Source organism: Microtus ochrogaster, chromosome 5 (genome assembly GCF_000317375.1).
Source record: "Microtus ochrogaster isolate Prairie Vole_2 chromosome 5, MicOch1.0, whole genome shotgun sequence".
Classification (NCBI taxonomy): Eukaryota; Metazoa; Chordata; class Mammalia; order Rodentia; family Cricetidae; genus Microtus; species Microtus ochrogaster.
This window is the reverse complement of record NC_022012.1, coordinates 30,981,458-31,002,123: the sequence shown is the minus strand read 5'-3', so window position 1 is coordinate 31,002,123 and position 20,666 is coordinate 30,981,458. Positions and strand designations below refer to the sequence as shown.

At 46.7% G+C, this 20,666-nt stretch overlaps 2 protein-coding genes across 2 annotated transcripts in view; both read right to left on the bottom strand.

The window, feature by feature from the left end:
• The window catches only part of Robo4 (roundabout guidance receptor 4), a 12,239-nt gene extending 9,652 nt beyond the window's left edge, over positions 1-2,587 (bottom strand). The window contains exons 1-6 of the mRNA XM_005347047.3: positions 2,483-2,587; positions 1,833-2,165; positions 1,398-1,555; positions 1,097-1,217; positions 396-523; positions 75-303 (exon numbers count right to left, since the gene is read on the bottom strand). Of these exons, the coding sequence (XP_005347104.2) occupies positions 75-303; positions 396-523; positions 1,097-1,217; positions 1,398-1,555; positions 1,833-2,165; positions 2,483-2,552 (1,039 nt within the window). The 5' untranslated portion in view covers positions 2,553-2,587. The remainder of the gene's footprint in view (positions 1-74; positions 304-395; positions 524-1,096; positions 1,218-1,397; positions 1,556-1,832; positions 2,166-2,482) is intronic.
• A 10,994-nt stretch (positions 2,588-13,581) lies between these two features.
• The window catches only part of Hepacam (hepatic and glial cell adhesion molecule), a 20,522-nt gene continuing 13,437 nt past the window's right edge, over positions 13,582-20,666 (bottom strand). Inside the window, exons 2-7 of the mRNA XM_005347045.3 lie at positions 19,378-19,719; positions 18,384-18,665; positions 17,784-17,883; positions 16,733-16,806; positions 16,494-16,564; positions 13,582-15,927 (exon numbers count right to left, since the gene is read on the bottom strand). Coding sequence (XP_005347102.1) covers positions 15,625-15,927; positions 16,494-16,564; positions 16,733-16,806; positions 17,784-17,883; positions 18,384-18,665; positions 19,378-19,719 — 1,172 coding nt within the window. The 3' untranslated portion in view covers positions 13,582-15,624. The remainder of the gene's footprint in view (positions 15,928-16,493; positions 16,565-16,732; positions 16,807-17,783; positions 17,884-18,383; positions 18,666-19,377; positions 19,720-20,666) is intronic.

The following is a 20,666-nucleotide window of genomic DNA, read 5'->3' as shown; positions in this document are numbered from 1 at the left end:
CTAATTCACTGAGAGCATCCCCCCACCCCCACACCTCCTCTACCCCCCAGCGTCAATCAGGCTCCTTCCCTGACCTTGTTCTGGCACCCTCAGGAGCAGCACGTTGCTATCCGGGCCTCGAGCCCGGCCAGTGGACGGTCTCACTTTGAACTCGTAGTCTTGGCCCCAGCGGAGGCCCCCAAGCTCTGCACTCTGCAAGCCACCCAGAAGCACCTCTGTCCATGGAGATCCCTGGTCCCTGGGGGTCCTCTGGGCCCTGAACAAGGCTGTGTAGGACTCAGCAGGCGCAGCAGGGCCGCTCACCTGGGAAGAGGTTGGAGTAGGGATAAGTGCTTGGGGAGTTCGTGAGAGCCCTCCTCTGGATGGGTTCTCACTTCCTGGGTCCTCTGTCTCACCTTCCAGCTGAGCCACACAGTTGGCCCAGGCTTGGGGCCTTTCATGGGTTCCGGGTTCAGCAGGGTCACGTTTTCCAATTGGATGCGAACAGCCAGAAGTTCCAAATATTCCTTGTGGTTCTGTGACTCTATAGAGGAACACGAGGGTGGGATGGAGGAGAGGAATATACCTTCAGCATGGACAAATTTGTCTCCCAGATCAGGTCTAGAATACTCCTGTATCCATTCTAGCCTCACACAGGGAGGCTTCACCACTTGGATCCCAATCCCAGGTTGAGCCCCATATACCCAAACCCCATAACTGACCACCTCACAAACTGGAGTCCCCTACCCTACCTTGGATGTTGTGTGTGGGTTTAAGTATATGCTCATATGTTTGCACTTGGGTGAGTATGCTATAGAAACCAAAAGTTGACAATAGAGTCTTTATTATTGCTCTCCTTATTGGTCCCCCCCCCCCCTTTGAGACAGGATCTCTTATTGAGCCTGGATTTCACCACAAGAGACTGGCTGGCTGGCTTCTGGAACCCACCTGTTTCCAGAAGCCCAGTACCTGTATTATAGACACACCCTGCCAGGCTCAGCTTTTATGTGGGTGCAGGGATCTGAACTCAAGCCTTCACATACATGAAGCAAGCTCATGACCCACTGAATTATCTCCTGAGCCCTTCTGTTGGCTCTCAGCCGACTTCTGTTCTTACCCCAGACAGACACCCTGGCTGCTCGGCTCTCCCGTTGTCCTGCACTGTTGGTGGCCATACACATATAGGTCCCCGTGTCATTCTTCTCTGCTCTTGCCACAGTCAGGAAACCCCCAGCCACCTGTAGGTACAGATACTCCGTGAAGGCTTCAATGTGAGGAAAGCTCAGAGGCTGGAGAGCAACCTGAGGTCTCAGACCTGCCAGGGAACATGTCCCCGGAGAGCATGTCAGTTGCTTGGTGTGCCCAGGACATGATGAAGTATTGGAAAAGCAGTGCCCGGGAATGGGGGCTTCACTTACTGCGTGCCTCCCTGGCTGTAGGACCAGGGGTCTCCCATCTTTCCACCACGAGACTGAAGGATTTGGGTAGCCCCAGGGTGGCTGACACTCAAGAACCAACCGCTCACCCACCACGGCCACTGTGTCCCGAGGCTGGATCTGGAAGTCCTCCTGGAGGACTGTTAGGAGAACATCAGGTCAATAGGAATCATGTCTGCCCTCCCCCGAGTCCCTCTTTGGCATCTCCTAGCTTGCCTACCCCATTCTGCTATACCCAGCTGTACCCATTTCCTTGGCCTTCTATGTCCAACTTAACCTAGTTCTCCCTCCCAAGGATCCCCCCTTCCACCTCCGCCAGGCCAGGCCTCCCTTTACAGATAACCCCTAGTATTTCCATGGACATGAGCAGCTCAACCTAGCTTTGCTTCACCCTGGGCCTACCCTCCCAAGCCTCACCAGTCACAGACAGCCTAGCACCCCGGCTCACGGCTGTGCCCAGCGGGTTGCTGGCCTCACATGTGTAGACACCCAGGAGTGCTGAGAGGAGGTTCTGGTCATGTTGGGGGCGTCCCTGGACAGCAGGCCAATGTAGCAGGAGAGTCCCATCAGGCAGAAGGTAGTGTAGGTCTGGGGTCGCCATGCTGAGGGGCTGTCCATTCAGCAGCCAGCGGATAGTGGGAGGCGGTTGGCCCGAGGCTCTGCAACTCATCGTGGCTGGGCCGGAGCCCTGAAGTAGCTGGTCTTGGGGGTGAACTAGGATCTGAGGTGAAGAATCCAGAGCCTTGCCTCCTGGAAGGGAGAGACTCCCTGAAATGCACCCTTCTGCGTCTTGTGTAGGAGTCTGCCCGATTGGCTTATATTACCCGACATCTATTTCCAAATAGCTAGTGGGAGGGGAGAGGGTCAGCGTCCTCAGGCCAGGGTCTACACAGCTGTCTCTGTGAACACAGCCAAGCCCATGCCCACACCCCACCACCACCACCGTCGTTGTTATTCCCAGTGCTAATGACAAGAGATCCTCTTTTGTTCTACTGGCCTGGGATCCAGGCTGTGAATCTGGCCAGGAGTCCAGGAGCGTGGACTAGAAGAGGAAGGGCCCCACTCACCCACGATGAGAAGAAGCAGTAGAGGTAGAGGCCACCTAGTCCCCAGGAGCCCCACTCCTCCAGAGCCCATGGCTTCCCTCAGCTGCTTTCCTTGTCCCACGCACTTTGTCCCACTGCTCCGAGCTCAGCAGTAAGGGAAGGAGGGGAGGGGTGGGTGGCGGTAGTTGTTTGTGACTGAGACTCTGTCCCAGTAGGGAAGCGGCTTTGAGGAAACGGATGCTTCCTGCCTGGCCCTCCGTGCCTTAGAGAACTGGGAGGGGACCAGAGGTGAGAAACTCTCCGACCTCTACACTTTAGCTGTAACTCTGGACACTAACTTCAGCACTAAGGGTTACCTCACGTCTGATTTAGGGTTTCTTAGATGAAATCCTCACATGACCGTAATCGTATCCACACTCTTACTCCTCCAACCCCACAGCTCTATTTGAAGTTTATGCTTAAGTCTTGGTCTCTATCCTTTTCCATTGGACAACCACCTAATAGGGAGATGAGGATCAGAGGTGGAGTCTCACATAGAGGAGTAAGGAGCTGAAGACAGAGTCCAAAGGGGTTGCAAGCCAAGAAATCAATGAGGAAGGGGAGCAGTATGCATTCTTGGTCCATTCGCTAGGAACAGATAGACTGAGCCTCAGGAGACTAGAACACAGGAATGACCCAGAACCTTGGAAACAAGGTGTGAAAACCCCATGGACCGTGTCTACATTTTTTTTTTCCCCAAAAGATTTGAAAATTACTTCTGTGGGGTCTTGGGCAGATTCCTTCATCCTCAAAGTCAGTTCCCTTCTCTGTATATTGGGAATATTAGTAATAGATCCCACCTTGAGATCTAGAGTAAAAATGGAATGAGATTAGACATAAAACTACTTAACCCAGACAGTGTTGACATGTGAGTGACAATCCGTTTGGCTGATTTTTATGCACAACTCATCACTGAAGCTGTCTGAAGCATCATCAGCGGGGCTGAGTTTCAGGCTTCACAAAGATGGTTGGAAGGAAGCCTTCTCAGCGTCTTGCCTGACCCGACACCTCTCCTCTGCATCTATAAGCAAACAAGCTTTGTGGCACCCAGATGACTAGATTGGCCCCTCCCTAAAACCCAGAGAGGCTGCTCTCTTCTCAGCCCGGCTCCTGTTTACCAGTCTCTTCCTTTCAAATCTGGAATCTCAGCCATTTCCTAGAGCTGTTCACTGAAGGCCAAGGCCAGGCTCTGGGCCTCAGCGGAAGAGTGTCCAGCCTTTGTTCTCAATTGTTCTGGCCAGCTTCTCTGGAGGCCCCTAACCCAGCTAACCCTTCTCCCTTCCTCCCCCCTCCCTACTGAGCTTCAGGGTCAGCTCCAACCCTAACTGACCAAGCAGAAGGCTGCCTTCCCTGCTTCCTTTCTCTCTCCTGAGACAGACCAAGACTGATTAAGATAGAATCTGTGAAAGAAAATGCTGCCTTCTCAACAAACTGAGTGATTCCATGGGCTACAGAGTAGATGAAGTAGAGGCAATAGAGTGACTGGGCCGGAAGGATAGCGATTGGGGTCAGAATAGAACACGCGATTTCAGAAATGCAAGCATAGCATGTGTGGTGGCAGGCACATGGTTGTAATCCTACCAAACAGGGGATCATGAATTTGAGTCCAGTCCAGGCTGGACCCTGTCTGCAAAACAACAACAAGAAAACCGCAAAGTAAAGAAAAAAAAAAATGGAAACACTAAGGGCATTCACCAAGTCTGTGACTTCTCTGTGGAGGGTTTATGGGGCAAGGTATGTGTGAGGTCAGACTGATGAAAAGTACATTTATATGGATGAAGTCAGCCAAAGATTAGATAGGAAAGGGTGTGACAGGCGGATTCAATGAACTCGCGGCTAACCTGGGATTTCTTAGGTCCACAGGGCCCAAGGGCAGCTGAGTTCCACCCGAATGCTGTCAGCAGCAGTCCTTTCCCAGCCAAGTTCTCTGCTACTGCTCCAATATCAACTTGATTTGATTCAGTTTCTATAATTCAGAAAGATGGTACATATCCCTTCCCCCCCCCAAAAAAAGAAAAATGTCCGTCTCAAAGGAGCTCAGAATTATTCCCTGGCCTGTGCTCTGTTGAGCAGAATGGTTAAGGGAAACAAGGAGCATGGGGTTGGAGCCAGAGGCTGTGGCAGCTGAGGAGTGGCCGCTACCTAGAGGCATGTCCTGTCCCATAATTACAGCTGCTTTTGAAACAGTTTATTATCTCCTCAATATTCTAAAGGGCCACCTATTGAAAATTGAAGAGGTCAGAGGGAATACTGACTGTGAGTCCTTCCTGCAGGACATTAAGATTCCGAAGGCATCCGGGGGAATTCGGGGATGCAAGTTCATTTCCAGCAACCTGGCACTTTAACACTCCGATTGTCTCATTTCCATGAGCTAAGGAAGAGCTGACCACATGAGTCACAGGTTGAGGTGGATACATGGGAGCCAACTCCTGTTTCTATTTTAGGGAAGTTTACTGCTTGGTCTATTGACATGCAAGCCCAGTGACCAGTTTGACTGGACCTTCCTTCACCTCTCCTGCTAGTGATTTGTGAGCAACTTGTTCTTGGCTGTTTGAAAGAAAGAGAAGAGAGGAAAAGGACCAGGTGCCCTTCCAAGTGGCCCTTCAGAGCAAATTTCTCTTTAATTCTGGTTCCTGCTTCTTTGTAGTGTTTTATACATGTACAGCTGGGACTCTTGCCCAAGTTGTCAGAGTCAAAGAGCAAACTCAGGTGGTATTTGAAGCCAGAGACAGATAAGTGCCTATTCTACTCAACAAGTGACTTAAATAAATTGTACTACCTCTCTGAGGCCATTTCTTTACTTATAAAACATCTTAAGGGCAATGCTGTACCCAGGACATTTAAGTATGTTTTTAAAAACCAGATATGTATTGATTGACATTTAGATGTCGCGGGTACAGGAACAGCACAGCTCTCTTTCTGGTCAGCACAGCCAACCCTAGATACATCAAGGTCTAAAGGCCTTATCTTCTTTCCTTCTTTTTTCTTAAAAGTATATTTATATTTTGTGTGCAGGGGTATTAACTGCCTTATTTCTGGACTTCGCATACCTGGAGTGCCCTCAGAAGGTATTTCGTCCCCTGGGACTGGAGTTACAATTGTGAGCCAGCATATAGGTGCTGGGAATTGAACCCTAGTCCTCTGCAAGAGCAGCCAATATTTTTAACTACTAAACCATCCCTCCAGTCCCTCTTTTCTTCCCTTTTGCACAAGTCAGGTTGCTCTCAATCTCTGTAAGTTTTTATTTTTGTCCCAAGCCACCAATGACTATAGGGAAACTGAGTCAACCCAGGGAATAATAATGACTTCCTCTTTGCTGGCTAGGAATAGTGTCCTGATGTCATTTTGCTGGCTTAACTTATCTCTTAGTGCCTTGTCCTTTCCCAGAGGCCTGATATTGTTGGGACCAATTGAGTTCCTGGCTTCCAGCTGCTCTTCCCTGTCTAGAGCCTTCTAATTGAAGTTGCTAGAAGCTGTGCCTAGCCTAGAGGATCAGAGGATGGGGTTTTCACCTGTTGGCCATTGACTGCATGGTAATTAAGCCTCCATGGTGCTATTAAAGATGGGCTTTTGGTACCAGTGATTGAAGGTCCCTGTGTCGGTCTGTGTCTGCGTGTGTTTCCTCAACCTCCAGCCCCTGTCCAAAGCTCGTGAACTGGGTTCTAGGGCATAGAGAGGAGACAGGGGCCGCGGTGCACGGCATGAAATCACATCTGCATATAAATACAAACACTCTATTAAAATTTCGTTACTGGAATGCATTTTGTGTGTATGTGTGTGTACACATGTGCACGTGAGCCCCAAAGTGGAAGCAGGTGACAATGTGAGAACACCTTGTAGGAGTTGATTCTCTTTTTCTACCATGAAGGTCCCAGGCTAGAGCAAGGGCCTTTCCCTACTCTTTAAGTCATCTTACAGGCTGCAACCCATCTGTTCTCTCAACTCCACATCACCTCCATTTTTTTTCAAGTGATTATGGGTCACACATACACTATACATTGCCTGACTGGAGATTTTAAAGGCTGGTGTCTTCTATAGATATAAACTTTATATTCGTCCTGTTATGTGGTATCTCAATAAGAGGACTTGGGTTATAAAAAGGACTTTTCTGAAGAGGGTCCAAGGAAACAAGGCTAGTGAATTGGATGCCATTAGGAAATATGACATTCCACGATGCTTTCTTTCCGGAAGAGTTCCTGGTTATTTCTTCACAGTGTAGTGCCTGGTCAAACGGTTCCCTTTCATCTTCTGTTATGAACAGCACTACTGTCTGAGTCAGCGTTTCTATTGCGGCAATGAAACACCATGACCAACAGCGACTAGGGAGAAAGAGTTCATTTGGCGGCGTACACTTCCACAGCACAGTTCACCATCTAAAGTCAGGACAGGAACTCAACCAGGGCAGGGACCTGGAGGCAGGAGCTGATGTAGAGGTCATGGAGGCTTGCCCCATATGGCTTGGCCATTCTGCTTTCTTATAGAACCCAGCCTAGGGGCAGCCCAGGGGTGGTGGCACCAATAAAGGACCAGGTCCTCCCTAATTAATTACTAATTAAGAAAATGCCCAAAGACTTGCCTACAAGGGATCTTTCCTCTCTCTCTTTCTGATTTTTTTCAAGACAGGGTTTCTCTTTGTAACAGTCTTAGCTGTCCCAAATTTTGCGTTGTGGACCAGGCTGGCCTTGAACTCACAGAGATCCACCTTCCTCTGCCTCTCAAGTGCTAGGATTAAAGGCGTGTGCCACTACTACCCAGCACCTACAGATTTTAAGGAGATAGCCTCTTAATTAAGGTGCCTTCTTCCAGATGACCCTAACTGTGTCAAATTTATGTAAAAACTAGCCAGTGCAACTACCTTCAAGTTTTATTTGAATGAATCCTCCCCAAAGCCTGGAATCATTCAGCAAGAAGTACTGTAACCATTGTAGGGACTTTAATATCGACTTTTCCAGTCTCCAAAACTGTAAGAAATAAGTCTACATTCTTTTTGCTGCTGCTGTTGTTGTTGTGATGGAGGTGGGTCTTGTATCTTATCTGTTGCTTTCATTGGTTAACTAATAAAGAAAACTGTTTGGCCTGATAGGACAGAAAATTAGGTAGGCGGAAAATTAGAATGCTGGGAGAGAGAAGCTGAGTCAGGCAGTCGCCATGATTCTCCCACTCCAGACAGACGCAGGTTAAGATCTTTCCTGGTAAGCCAGCTCATGGGCTACACAGAATATTAGAAATGGGTTAGATCAATATGTAAGAGCTAGCCTATAAGAGGTTATAACTAATGGGCCAGGCAGTGTTTAAAAGAATACAATTTCCGTGTAATTATTTCAGGTAAAGCTAGCCGGGTGGCGGGAAGCGGCCCGCCGCTCCACACAACATTGTTGTTGTTGTTGTTGTTGTTTTGTTTTGTTTTGTTTTTGAGACAGGGTTTCTCTGTAGCTTTAGAGCCTGTCCTGGAACTAGCTCTTGTAGAGCAGGCTGGCCTCAAACTCACAGAGATCTACCTGCCTCTGCCTCTGCCTCTTGAGTGTTGGGATTAAAGGTGTGTGCCAACACCAGCTTGTAAGTCTACGGGCTTTAGAAATTACTTAGTCTTAGGTATTCTGATACACAACACACATAGTCTTCTTATTTATGAATAGGTTCATTTCAGGTTTTATAACTTGTTCCCTGTAAATCTTACACATTAGTTGTATTTTAGTTAATGTGTTAGACCTTGTACTGCTATAGAAGGAAGTTTCTGTCTTGCCCAGTCCTGCAGCTGTTCAGTCCCAAAGAAACACACAGAGGCTTATATTAATTATAAACTGTTTGGCCTATCAGCTCAAGCTTATTATTAACTAGCTCTTACAACTTAAATTAACCCATAATTCTTATCTATATTTAGCTACAAAGCTTGGTACTTTTTCTCAGGGCAGCATTTTCATCTTGCTTCTTCTGCGTCTGGTGGCAACTGCAGACTGAAGCTTTCCTCATCCCAGAATTCTCCTAGTCTGGTCCCCCAGGCTATACTTCCTGACTGGCTTCTGGCCAATCATCATTTTATTAAACCAATAAGAGTGACAAATCTTTACAGGATATAAAAGCGTTATTCCACAGCACACTGCAGATTATTTTCAAAAGTAGCTGTGGTAATTCCTGCTACATCTTACACTTACTCCTTTGCAAAGTCTGCCTCCTCTCATCTGGAACCCACAAAGTGGAGCCAGGTAAAAACACTTGTTCCACAAGCCTGACTATGTGGGTTTGTTCTCCTGAACCCATGGCAGGAGGAGAAAACTGACTCTCCAAAATTGTTCTCTGACTTCTACACAAAGCAAAACGTGTCCTGGAACTTACTCTGTAGACAGGCTGGCCTTGAACTCAGAGATCCACCTGCTTCTGCCTCCTGAGTGCTGGGATAAAAGGCATGCACCACCACCGCCTGGCATATTTTATTTTATGTTTTAAAGAAAAGAAACCACATGACGATGGGATGGCTTTGTGATTTGCTTTAACCAACAGAATACAACAGAAATAAAGCTGAAGAGCTTTCAGGACCAAGCTTTAAGAAAACAAGCAAATTTTGCAACTGTGTCTCAACCCATGACTTTGGGACTAGTCGCTTGATTTAGCCACAGAGAACAAAGATCAACTACTATAGATAGGGAGTCCTAAACCTACTTGTGCATTTGCCACTAGACATGTGACACGGTTCAGTCATCCAGCTCCAATTCAAGCTGCTGGATGACACAGTCGTATAAATGACCTCAGGAAGCTCGAGCAAATGAACTGCTTCTTTTGAGTCCAACCCTAATTGTTAAGATGAGGAGCCAAGGAAATAAAATTGTGATTGTTTTAAGTCATTTAGTTGCCAGTGGATGGCTATGTTTGCTACAAAGGAAAATTGTCTAATTTAAAGTGACAATTTAGTTTTTACTTTTAACCTTTATTGTTTTTTTTTCTTGCTTCATCAATATTGCATACGGGCATGGCTGCAAGCATCTGTATTTACATCTTTATTTTTAAAGGGATAATTTCTGATGTATGACTGTTAATGTTTTGATGTGAACTGTTGTTTTTTGTACATGTTATTTATCAGGCTTTAAAAGTTTCCTCTAATTGTTCTCTTTTCTACTTCACTAAAACTTTAAGAATAAACATCAAATTTTACAAGTATTTGTTTTGCAATGTGCTGAGATGATTTGCCTCCATTAATCTGCTCACAAGGCTGGTGGTATTCATGCAAGAAGATGCCTTTGCATGGGACTATTGACCTCCTGGTTCTTCTAAGAGCAAATGAACACAAGAGCCTGAGCCTGACCCCAAATTACTCTGTGGCTTCCTGTTTAGTGACAATCTCTCGCTCCCACAAACGCTTTTGTAATTGTCATCAGTGTTGGGCTGCTGTCAGTGACATCTCTTTGAACCTCTAGAATTGTGAGTCAAATCTACCTCTTTTCTTTTTGAGGGTTACCTGCTTCAGATGCTTTGTTTTAGCACTGAAAAACAGATCAGTAAAAAAATGCATGCTAATAATGACAGGAGTAGCTACTGCTGTCTCAGACAAGCGAGACGTGAGGCTATGCACTGAGTTGCACATCTCTCTAGACTTCCTCTTTGTTTTTATAGTATTATTTGCAGTTCTAGGGAGGTGAACATGGGGCCCGTGTTGCTAGACAGGTACTCGACCACTGAGTTACCCTAGTCCTTCCCCTCACCCTTCTGAGTTTATTTTGAGAGAATTATCTTGCGTAGTTGCCCAGACTGGCTTTGAATTCACAGTGTAGCCCAGATAGACCTTGACCTTTTGACCCTCCTGCCCAACATAAGAGCAGCTAGGATTGCAGGTGTGTGCCACCATGCCCAGCCTATAGTTCTTTTGTTTGTAAACATCTACCTAGTTCCTTTTCGCATTTGCTTGGTTGGCCTTTTCCTGTAACTTTACTGCCAACTCTTCCAAACCATTGTTTTCTCAATTAAGTAGCATATGGTAAGATTTTTAAAGATCTTGTGATTTTTAAAGATTATAATTTTTTAAAGATTTAAACAAATCATATGCCAGTTAAAATACCTATCTCTGTATTTTAACTGGACAATTTTGGTCATTTATAATTTAGCTTTTTCCCCTCCCTATCATTTAACTTTTTGCTTTCTATCATATAAGCTCACATTTTATTTACCCTCTTTTTCTCTTTTCTTGGAAGTTTAAGAACGCTTTGAATTTGTATTTGTATCCTTAATATGTTTCCTTCCTTATCGGTGAATTAAATATATATAACATATAAAATATATAATGAAAGTTTCATCACATGGATTGTGTAATACTAGTAGATATACTCTGTGTGTGTGTGTGTATGTATACACACATGGTAAAAGTATAATTTGATATAGTTTCTCATGCAGTTCAAGCTGTAATTTCTTATGTAGCCAGGTTTGAGCTTGCATTTCTGATCTTTTAGTAGTTATTCATACCTTCTCCCTTAATGCTTACTAAAATCTGAAGTTACTATTTTAGCCAAAGAATTCCTAAAGTATTCAAGTATGTTGAAATAGTTTGACTCTGATAAATCCTCCCAACCTAAGCCCTCTAATTTTTCTGTATTTTGCTTCTGAGGTTTTGAGGACAGCAGACAAACCACTATCATTTTATAAGACTTTATTCGAGTCCACTTACTCATTTATTTGCTTGTCCTTGTTTCTCAGACCTTCCTTTTGGAATAATTTTTCTGTTTCTGTTATGTATTTCTGTGAGATGTTCCTTTACTGTTCGTGGGAAACCCCAGGTCTTGTTTCATTTGATATCTTTATTCATTCTCAGTATGAAAGTCTCCAGGGTGGCGCACGCCTTTAATCCCAGCACTCCAGCACTAAGGAGACAGAGGCAGGCCGATCTCTGTGAGTTTAAGGCTAGCCTAGTCTATAGAATGAATTTCAGGACAGCCAAAACTACACAGAGAAACCCTGTCTCAAGAAACGAAAAAGAGAAAAAAGAAAGTCTGTTTTACCAGGCAAAATATTCTTAGTTGGGAGTAATCTTTGTTGCTCTCTTGAGAGGACCTGCTCAGCTTCCTAATGGTTCCCAGCATTACTGTCCTCTAACAGTAGGAGGTCCGTGTCTCTCTGCCTTTAAGGGTTCACTTTGTCTTTGGTGGACTCTATTTTTACTACCAATTATGCACATGAGATCATCTTTTTCTATTTCTTGTTTGTTAATACTTTTGTGTATTTACTAGTTTTAGAAAACATCTAAGACTGGAGAGGATTAGGCTGTCCTGGAACTTTCTTTATAGACCAAGCTGGCCTCAAACTCACAGAGATCCACCTGCCTCTGCCTCCTGAGTGCTGGGATTAAAGGTGTGTACTACCACAGCCTGGCCGACTCTCATTCATGGTGATTTGTTTCCTTGTATATCTACTTATCGATCCTTCCCCCCCCCCTTTTTTATTTGTTAATTCTTCTTGCTGCCTGGGATAGCGCTTCACTGTGTAGCTCAGGCTGATCTGAAACTCATACTCCATCTTCATCAACATCCCAGATGTTGAGGTTACAGGCATATATCACCATACCTGTTCATTCATCTTTGATTGGTTTTAATATCAGAAAATTGAAAGTGCTTTTCTCCTCAGAAGATTAGCTGTTTCATCTGCCAGGCTCTTGTGCGCTATCATCAGGGAGCCCTTCTTTAGGACATCAACTTAATCTAGGAGTCTCAAGTTTAACTCTTCTTACCTCACCAATGGGCCAAGCATAGTTTTTCAACACATTTCTAATGCAAAACATGCATGGCATTTCCTTTTCATATTTTATTAGTACTAAAGCACCCTGGACTCGTCATATTTAAAATTTTTTGTTTTGTTTCTGATTCCCTGGAAATTTCTTCTGGTGATAGAGACTAAATATAGTGTGTGCAGGCAGGAGCAAGCTCTTCTGAAACAGGAAGACCTTTCAAATACCAGACTCAAGCCTCCAGTCTGGATGATGTCAATCATGACTCACCTATAAGCGTCCTGCTTTCCCTCCTGCTCATGACTGACACTCCCTGTGCCAAGCTGACCAGTCGTCCCCTTGCTGCCTAATTTAATGTGTGTTTTTTCTTTTGTGATTCTTTCTTTTCTTCTTCTTTCCTGGGGATCAGACCTAGGGACTCATACATGCTAGGCAAGCACCCTATCACAGAGCTACATGTCAACCCCAATCTTTATTTTGAATTCCTTTTCATACCCGAAGCCCTCTGAAGTCCTGACTGTTCTATCACCCCGCCTCCCGCCTCTTTGGTTTCTCTGAGACAGGACATTGCTATGTGCCTCAGCTGGACTTGACCTTCAGGTCCTCCTGTTTCAGCTCTCCACGCAGTGGGGCTCTAGGCATGCACCAACATATCTGTTCCATTATTCTTGAGAGCCTCTTCTTTGACTGCGTGATGGCCTCTTCGCTTATATTTCATCCTATCTTTTTTTTTGGTTTTTCAAGACAGGGTTTCTCTGTGGTTTTGGAGCCTGTCCTGGAACTAGCTCTTGTAGACCATCATCCTATCTTTTTGATCTGCCTTCTCTGTGAGATCCTTTCAACCTGACTTCACAAAATACAATCTCTCAGGCCCCAGAAGCCTATCTTGAGCTTTTCTTTCTTTCTCCTCCATAAAAATCTCCTAAAATAATGCCATCCACTTCAATGGCTCAGTATTGTGAATTCCTTATGTGTTTTTGCCCTCCAAGACTTTTGTACATGCTTCTCCTTCTACTTGGAATGTGTCCTCCTGTCTCTTGTAACCTCTGATGTATGTTCCCTGAGTTCCTTATATTGTATCTATCTCTGTTATTTCTCTTTTACACTGTATTAGAATAATCTGTTCACTTACTGTCTTCCTCTGTGAGATTGTTTAGTGGATAGAAGCCATGGCATAATTATACCTTTATCATGTGTCTGGGAGATGACTGTTTATTTAGTAACCAAGAGAATACTTGAGTGTATGAATGAATGAATGAATGAATGAATGAATGGAGTGATGGCTCTGGAATGGATGATTTGGAATTTGGAAAGAAAGTGGAAGAAGGTAAGAGAAAAGGAGATAGCTTGTACGTTTAGGTTCCTCATTTGTTCAGTTTGCATATATGGAGATAACATTTTCATTTCATCAAAAGTTTATTGAGCATCCAGGGTGTGCTACACACTCTGCCAGATGCTAGTAATACAAAGAGGAAGATCAAAACAGAGCAAAACAAAAATGAAAACAAACAAACAAAAAATAACTTCCTTACTTACCCCCGATTTAAGGCAAATTTTGGCTTGAGTCTGGGAAGTCAGCCCTGCCGGAATACAGCACCAGGGTGTGGCATGCTCCCATCTCACCCTATCCCTCACCCCTGTATCTCGAGGCTCACCAAGGTCATCCTTCTCCAAGTCTTACATCTCCTAACCTGCCTGTGCTATCACCTACGTACACTATTTTATGGAGGATGGGGCAGCTGGGAAGGTTAGTGGATTGTGGCTTCTGGCTAAGCAAGGAGAGTTGCAGACAAGTCACGTGATCAGGGAGAAAGCCATCAGACTGGAAAGCTGAGGGACGCACTGGTGGGGTCTTGGTGCCCGCAGGGCTGGTGTTCTGGTGTGGAGGTGATGGATATGGGGCCTTGGGAGTTGCTTGTGGGATGATGCAGAGACAGAACTGAAGTTTAGACATTGAGGAGGGACAGGAGACACCAGGTCCCTGAGGGCATTAGGTAAGAGAGGGCAGAACATCCAGGACCCTCTTGTCTTTCAGCCATTTGTGTGCTTTCTGTCTTCACACAGTGGGTTATTTCCTTTCTTCTAAAATCCCAAAGAGGTGGTGGCTGTGGAGTGGCCCAGCCCCTTAGTTCTCTGATGGTACAGATTACGGAGCCGGCTCTGTCCACTGTCCTAAGTTCTGGGTATCTAGGAGCAAGGCAGGCGGAAAACAGAAGGCTAGGGAGTATGCTATGGCTGCCGTGATAGGCAGGCTGGGGAGCTGCTTCTTCTTTCTGGGTTTCTCTGCCGAGCAGAACCTTATTATTTCCTTACAGCCCCAGGAAGCCCCTCAACCTTTTTGCGGATGATTGAAATGCTTGTTTTGTAAGAAAGCAAGGAAGAAGAGTGTGAATGGTCAAAATCAGGTCCTTCCCACATGCAGCTTCTGGCTCAGTGGTGTGTGGCCATGCAAATCTCTAGAGCCATGGTTCTCAACTCTCCTAGTGCTGTGACCTTTTAATACAGCTCCTCATGCTGTGGTGACCCCCAACTAAACAATTGTTTCATTGCTACATCATAACTGTAATTTGCTACTGTTAGGAATCATAATATAAATATCTCATATGTGACCCCTGGCGGGGTTGTGACCCTCAGGTTGAGAACTACTGCTCTAGAGGTACAAATCCACCCACATTCCCATGAGCAAAGATAGGAAGAAAAATCAGTATAGCATGCTTCTGAGGAAGCCATTGGAGGCCACCAAGCACTGAAAGCCTGATATTTTGTCCCTGCCTAGTCCAGGTTCCTGGGGTTCTAGGAAGAATGCCCATAGGGTTCACCCTCGCTATCGGGAGGGATGGGGAACCAGGTGACCAGAAAGGTCCTCTCAGATTATGACTCCTTTGTGGTCAGAACAGGCCCTGTACACACAGGAACCAGCATCAGACATCTTTAGTTAAGGACAGTTTGCGTTTGTGGATAAGTGACCTCTAATTTGGACTGGCGGGGCGGCGTGGTGGGGTGTACCACAGACGTTAGGGATCGGAGGCGTGGGGGGTTGGGAGGTGGGTGGGAAGCATAAATGCTCCCTAGGAGGCGCGTAGGATGTCTCACTGGGTAAAATTACAGATGTTAGTTACCATAAAACCCTTCCGGGGATTGGGCCGGACATTTAATAATCTATGTAGTCCTAAAAGGGCACAGTTCACACCCACTGAGAGCACAGAGAACACAACCAGTAAACCCAGCACACATGCAACAGGGTTTAACACCGAGATCAGCGCTCCACCCCATTTGTGCAAGCTCACACACGTGTGCACCCTAAACGGGGATCTGGCCACATTCTCCCATCGCACCAGGCCAGCGGCCCCGGAACTGCTCAGCCTCCCCCCCTGCTGCGGATAGCAGACCGTGGGCAACCGGAATGGACTCCCAAGGCAGCTCAGGCACTGATCTCCACCTGCCCAGACTCGTCCTGCTCGCGGATTCTGTGCACGCCCGCAGTCCGGAGTGTGTGCGAGGCACTGCGCGAGCGGCCGGGCGAGCTCGGGGCCCGTGGCGGTGACGTGTGCGTCCGGCCGGTGGCGGGGGAGCGCGCTGGGGAGCGCGGGTAGCGGCGGGCTGAGCGGATGGGCAGCCCCGGACTGCGGCCCGGCACTGGTGGTGACACAGAGTAGCCCGGCGGGCCAGGCTCTGTAGTGCTCCGAGGCTCTGTAACGGGGTTCTCATCCTGCTCCGGAGAGTCCTGCAAACCCAAGCGCCACAAGGGTCAGCGGTCCCAAGACAACAGAAAGGGGGGGGGGGTCCTTCAGAATTTTCACCCACACCTCCAAGGCCGACTGGGTGACAGACACAAGTCTAGGAATACACACCATTTAGTATGGCCCAGGCACATGACAAGAACTCAGTAAATGTTAGCATGCATCAGAGCCTTGTCTCTTTATCCTCTTTCAGACCTGGTCATGGCAAAAGGGCATTGCATGTGAACAGGAAGAACAGATGAAGGGCTCTGAAGCCCACAAGCAGGTCTTGTGACAGGCGGTAGCCAGGATGTGGTGGAAGCTGGGGTACATCATGATATTTGGAATGCATCCAGTCAGCTTTGCATACAGACTATCGCCTATATCGCGAAAGCCGGGTCTGCCACTCATTTACTTGTATAGCCCTTCACAAGTTTTCTCTCTCCTTGCCTCATTTTTTTTTAATCTCTAAAGTGGAGAGGACACAAAGATTTCTGCAAATACTGCAAAGGAGTGGTCACATCACCGGCTCCCAAGCGTTCCATGGAGATTCCTTGACAGAGCAGCTCACCTTGTCTTTCAGGATATAGAGGGCCATCGGGTTCTTCCGCTCCTGTTCTCCACTTCGGGGCAGGGTGTCTGCTGCATAGAAAAGAACAGAGTGTCTGGTCCAGGGACAAATCCTATATATCACCCAGCTCCCATATGCTTTGCTCTTCCGACTTCCTCATAACCCACTCTTCCTTTTCCCAGCAGGCCTCTCTGATCTGAGCGCTGATGGGCTGGGCCAGTGGGTGCCTGAGAGCTCACCTTCTGATTTTAGGCGGTCATCGTTCTGATCCATGTATTCCAAAGAGTTTTGCTTTTCCAACTTCCTCTTCTTCCTGCAAATCAACCGACCCCCACCAAAAACAGAGCTATTAGACATGAACAGAAAAGCTAAGGAACAGTCCCAGGAAGGGTTCTAATGACCACAGAAGAAGCCTTATGATGGGAAGATGGACTGGGCATGGTGGTTGTTCAGAAACTTGGGAAAGAGTCCTATCTAGGTTTGCATGCTAAGATAGTTGCTGGCATTGTGACTGTGGGGAGGCCATTTATCCAGGGTGGGTTTCAACATCTCTGTCTGTAAACTGGGGGTGCTATGACTTAAAAGGTAGTGCATTAACCCAGCTAGACTGTGTAACTCAAAGAAAAAGCCACCATCAGCAGTGCCGGGGTGATCAGCGGTAGCTGAACTCAGATGCAGTACCATATACAAAGGAAAAATACACCTGGAAAGAGGAGGAGAAAAAATCAAAGAGATGAGACTAGAACTCGGGAGCTGGGGTGGAGGGATAGCTCAGTTGGCAGTGATTGCCTTGTAAGTGTGAGGTCCTGAGTTCAATTCCAAGAATCCACATAAAAAAGATGGCTGTGGTAGCCCACAATTGTAGTCCCAGAGCACTGGGTAAAGCGGAGAGAGCCCAGATCCCTGAGGCTCAGTGTCCAGCCAGCTTAATCTAATTCATATGATCCAGGCTGATGAAAGACCCTGCCTCACAATGACAACAACAACCCCAAAATGGATGGTTTAAGAATACGCTGGAGGTCTATCTCTGCCATCCACATACATGGGCATTTTACACACACAAGCACCAACAACACATACCCATACTCACGCCTATACAAGCATGTGCATGAGCACAAACACACACACACACAAGCACAGAATAGAGCTTGAGAAATAGGGATGCAGCTCCATAGTCGAGTGTGCCTAGTAAGTACATGGCCCCGGATTCAATATATTGCAATCCCTCAATATTAAAGCTGGGATTGAAATAGGCTGAAGGAAGAACTAAGATGTGAAAGTTGACGTCACCTAGACTTTTTGGAGGGTTTCCAGCAGGCACAGACTGTCACCAGGGTCACAAGAAGAAAGATGCCTCCTGTAGACAAGATGATATAGAGAGAGCTTCGTCCTAAGCAAAGAGAGGCGGAGAGGAAGGGACAATTTGAGAAGGGGAGCAGGTGCGGTGAGTAGGACACTAGCAACTGAGGGGATAGACAAGGGCCCCAGTAGCGGGGGTAGGCAATGGCAGAGCTTCCCTGGAGCCGCCCCTCCGTTTGTGCCTGTCCTCCACAGACAGTCAGCCCATCTCTAATTGGTCTCATGCCCTCTAAACCAGTGGTTCTCAACCTGTGGGCCACAACCTATTAGGGGGCAAAGGGCCCTTTCACAGGGGTCACCTAAGAGCATTGGAAAGCATGGATAATCTATATGACAATTCATAATGGTAGCAAAATTACTGTTATGAAGTAGCAACAAAAATAATTTTATGGCTGGGGTCACTACAACATGAGGAACAGTATTAAAGGTTGCATTATTAGAAGGTTGAGAACCACTATTCTATATAGTTACTCTCTGGAATGCCTTTAGTCCTGGCGAACCCTCGTATCTTGGGCAGGCAGGGAGACTTACTATACACGGTGATCTTGACAGGCAAGCTTCGGACCTGGCTGATAGGGTTCTCCACCACACAGCTGTACAGGTCATCATCCTCCATGAGGACTCGGGTGATGGTGAGCACCTTTTGGTCAGGGGACAGGAGCATTCGGGAGTCATTGAGGAGGGGTTTGCCATCCTTCAGCCAGGTGTAGCTGGGTTTGGTGCCATTCTCATGGGAGCAGTTGAGGGTGAAGGCCTCGCTGAGTTCCAGCACAGTGGTTGAAGCCACTAACACCTGTGGTCTTGAAATGGGCACTGAGCCCCAGAAATGGGGGATGGAAATGCCTGTGAATCATGGTCTACAACACTATTCCCCCCTTTTTTATTCTCCCATCTTTCAAAATACAACAGTTCAGACTGTGGGCTGAGATCCTTAGCTTAGGTTCTTTCCCATAATTTACCCGTCCAACCATCCACCTACCCCTCCATCCATCCATCCACCTACCCATCCATCCATCCATCCACCTACCCATCCATCCATCCACCTACCCATCCATCCATCCATCCATCCATCCATCCATCCATCCATCCATCCAGCCATCCATCATCTATCCCTTCTTCATCCACTCATTCTTCATCAAGTAGCTTCTAGACTGAACAGCACAGCCATGATGAGTGTGCTCTTTCCCTTCTTCCTAAACACCATTCTAAAACCACTGAGCTTTACTTAAATGGATCGAGCCTAGAAGACACTTTAGTTGGGGGAGATCTAGGTCTAGCTCTCTAAGTTTAACGCTAGGCTCTGTCAGTCATATGAGCTTGGGCAAGTTACTCTATTAACTCATTTTCCTTGTCTTCAAAATGGAGAGAGCAATGTTATCTAGCCCTTGATTATTGTAAATGTTAAGCAGGCTGGTCTGTGCAAATACTCTATGCTAGCTGTGCCTAGGCACCACCTTTTGTGGTTTTGGGGGGTCTAGCCTCAGTCCCGATCTTATCCTGCCTCCTTCCCTGCAGAGTGCTTTACCATCTACTGTGAGATTGATGGTCTTCTCTCCTGTGAAGGTATCATCAGTGATGGAGATCTCCACTTCATAGGTTCCCTCATCCGCCAGCTGCAGGTCGCTGAGAAGCAAGGAGCCATTTTCAAAGAGCCGGATACGGTCTCGATAGTCAGGCCGCAGAGTGCCGATGACCTCTGTGCCTATAGACTGCACCACGGTCACCGGCTTGTCACGCTTCAGCTGCCACTTCACCACAGGCTTGTCGCTGCTGGTGCTGCTGTACTGCACAGAAAGCAGGGCAGACTTCCCCACGGTGCCGTGGATCAGACGTACTGGGCTGGTGATGTTCACCCCCTCCAGGGGGACTGCAAACAGAGGCCCATTGGGGAAGAGGGCAGTGTCAGGCCCTTAGCTTCATAGCTCAATCCACCTTCAAGCCCTCTGACCTTCCTCACACCTTTAAACCCTTAGCTTCCCACTAGTTCTGCCTTCCACCAGTGCCATTGCCTTTCCAACAGACCTTTGCTATCTCTCCTGTGTCTTTCTTTCCTCAAAGCCGTCCCAGGTCTTCTATGGCTTAGTCTCTCTGGCATTTTCCCCATTGTCTACCTCTTGCAGAAGATTATACCTATCCTACATTCTATGTGTTCTTCTCACAGAAATATTGACTGACATCCAATGTGGCAAATCAAATAATGAATCAAGATGGCAGGAAATAGAGAAAGCACCAGAACTTAGATTCCCCGAGAAGGAGGCACTTATGCTGAGCCACTGCTCAGGAAGAAGACGCTTAGGACCTAAAAACAGGTACTTCCCAGTCACACAAAGAATCCCAAGTCCTTACCTCAAGTATAACTGTATCTTACCAGGAGAGCTCAGTTTATAAAACAGTTTGGCAACTGGGGAGGAAGTTCAGGGAATTCACCTATACGCCAGCCCTGTTTGTATTTTCTACAGAGGAAGAGCTTGAATGGGTAGAGAGTTTGGAACAGTAAGGCCTTGCAAGACGGGGCTCTACCACTTGCTACCTGTGTGCGTTTGGATAAACAATCTTTCTAAGCCCCATTCTTCTCATTTACAAAACAAAAATATAGTGACTATAAACCAGGCAGTAGCCTGTAATTCCAGCTCTTTGGAGGTAGAGACAGGGGATCAGAAGTTCAAGATCATTGTTATCATTCTTGACTACACAGTGAGTTGAAATGAAGTATGAGGCCAGCCTAGGATATCCCATCTCAACATATATAAGAGAGAGAGAGAGAGAGACAGAGAGAGAGAGAGAGAGAGAGAGAGAGAGAGAGAGAGAGAGAGA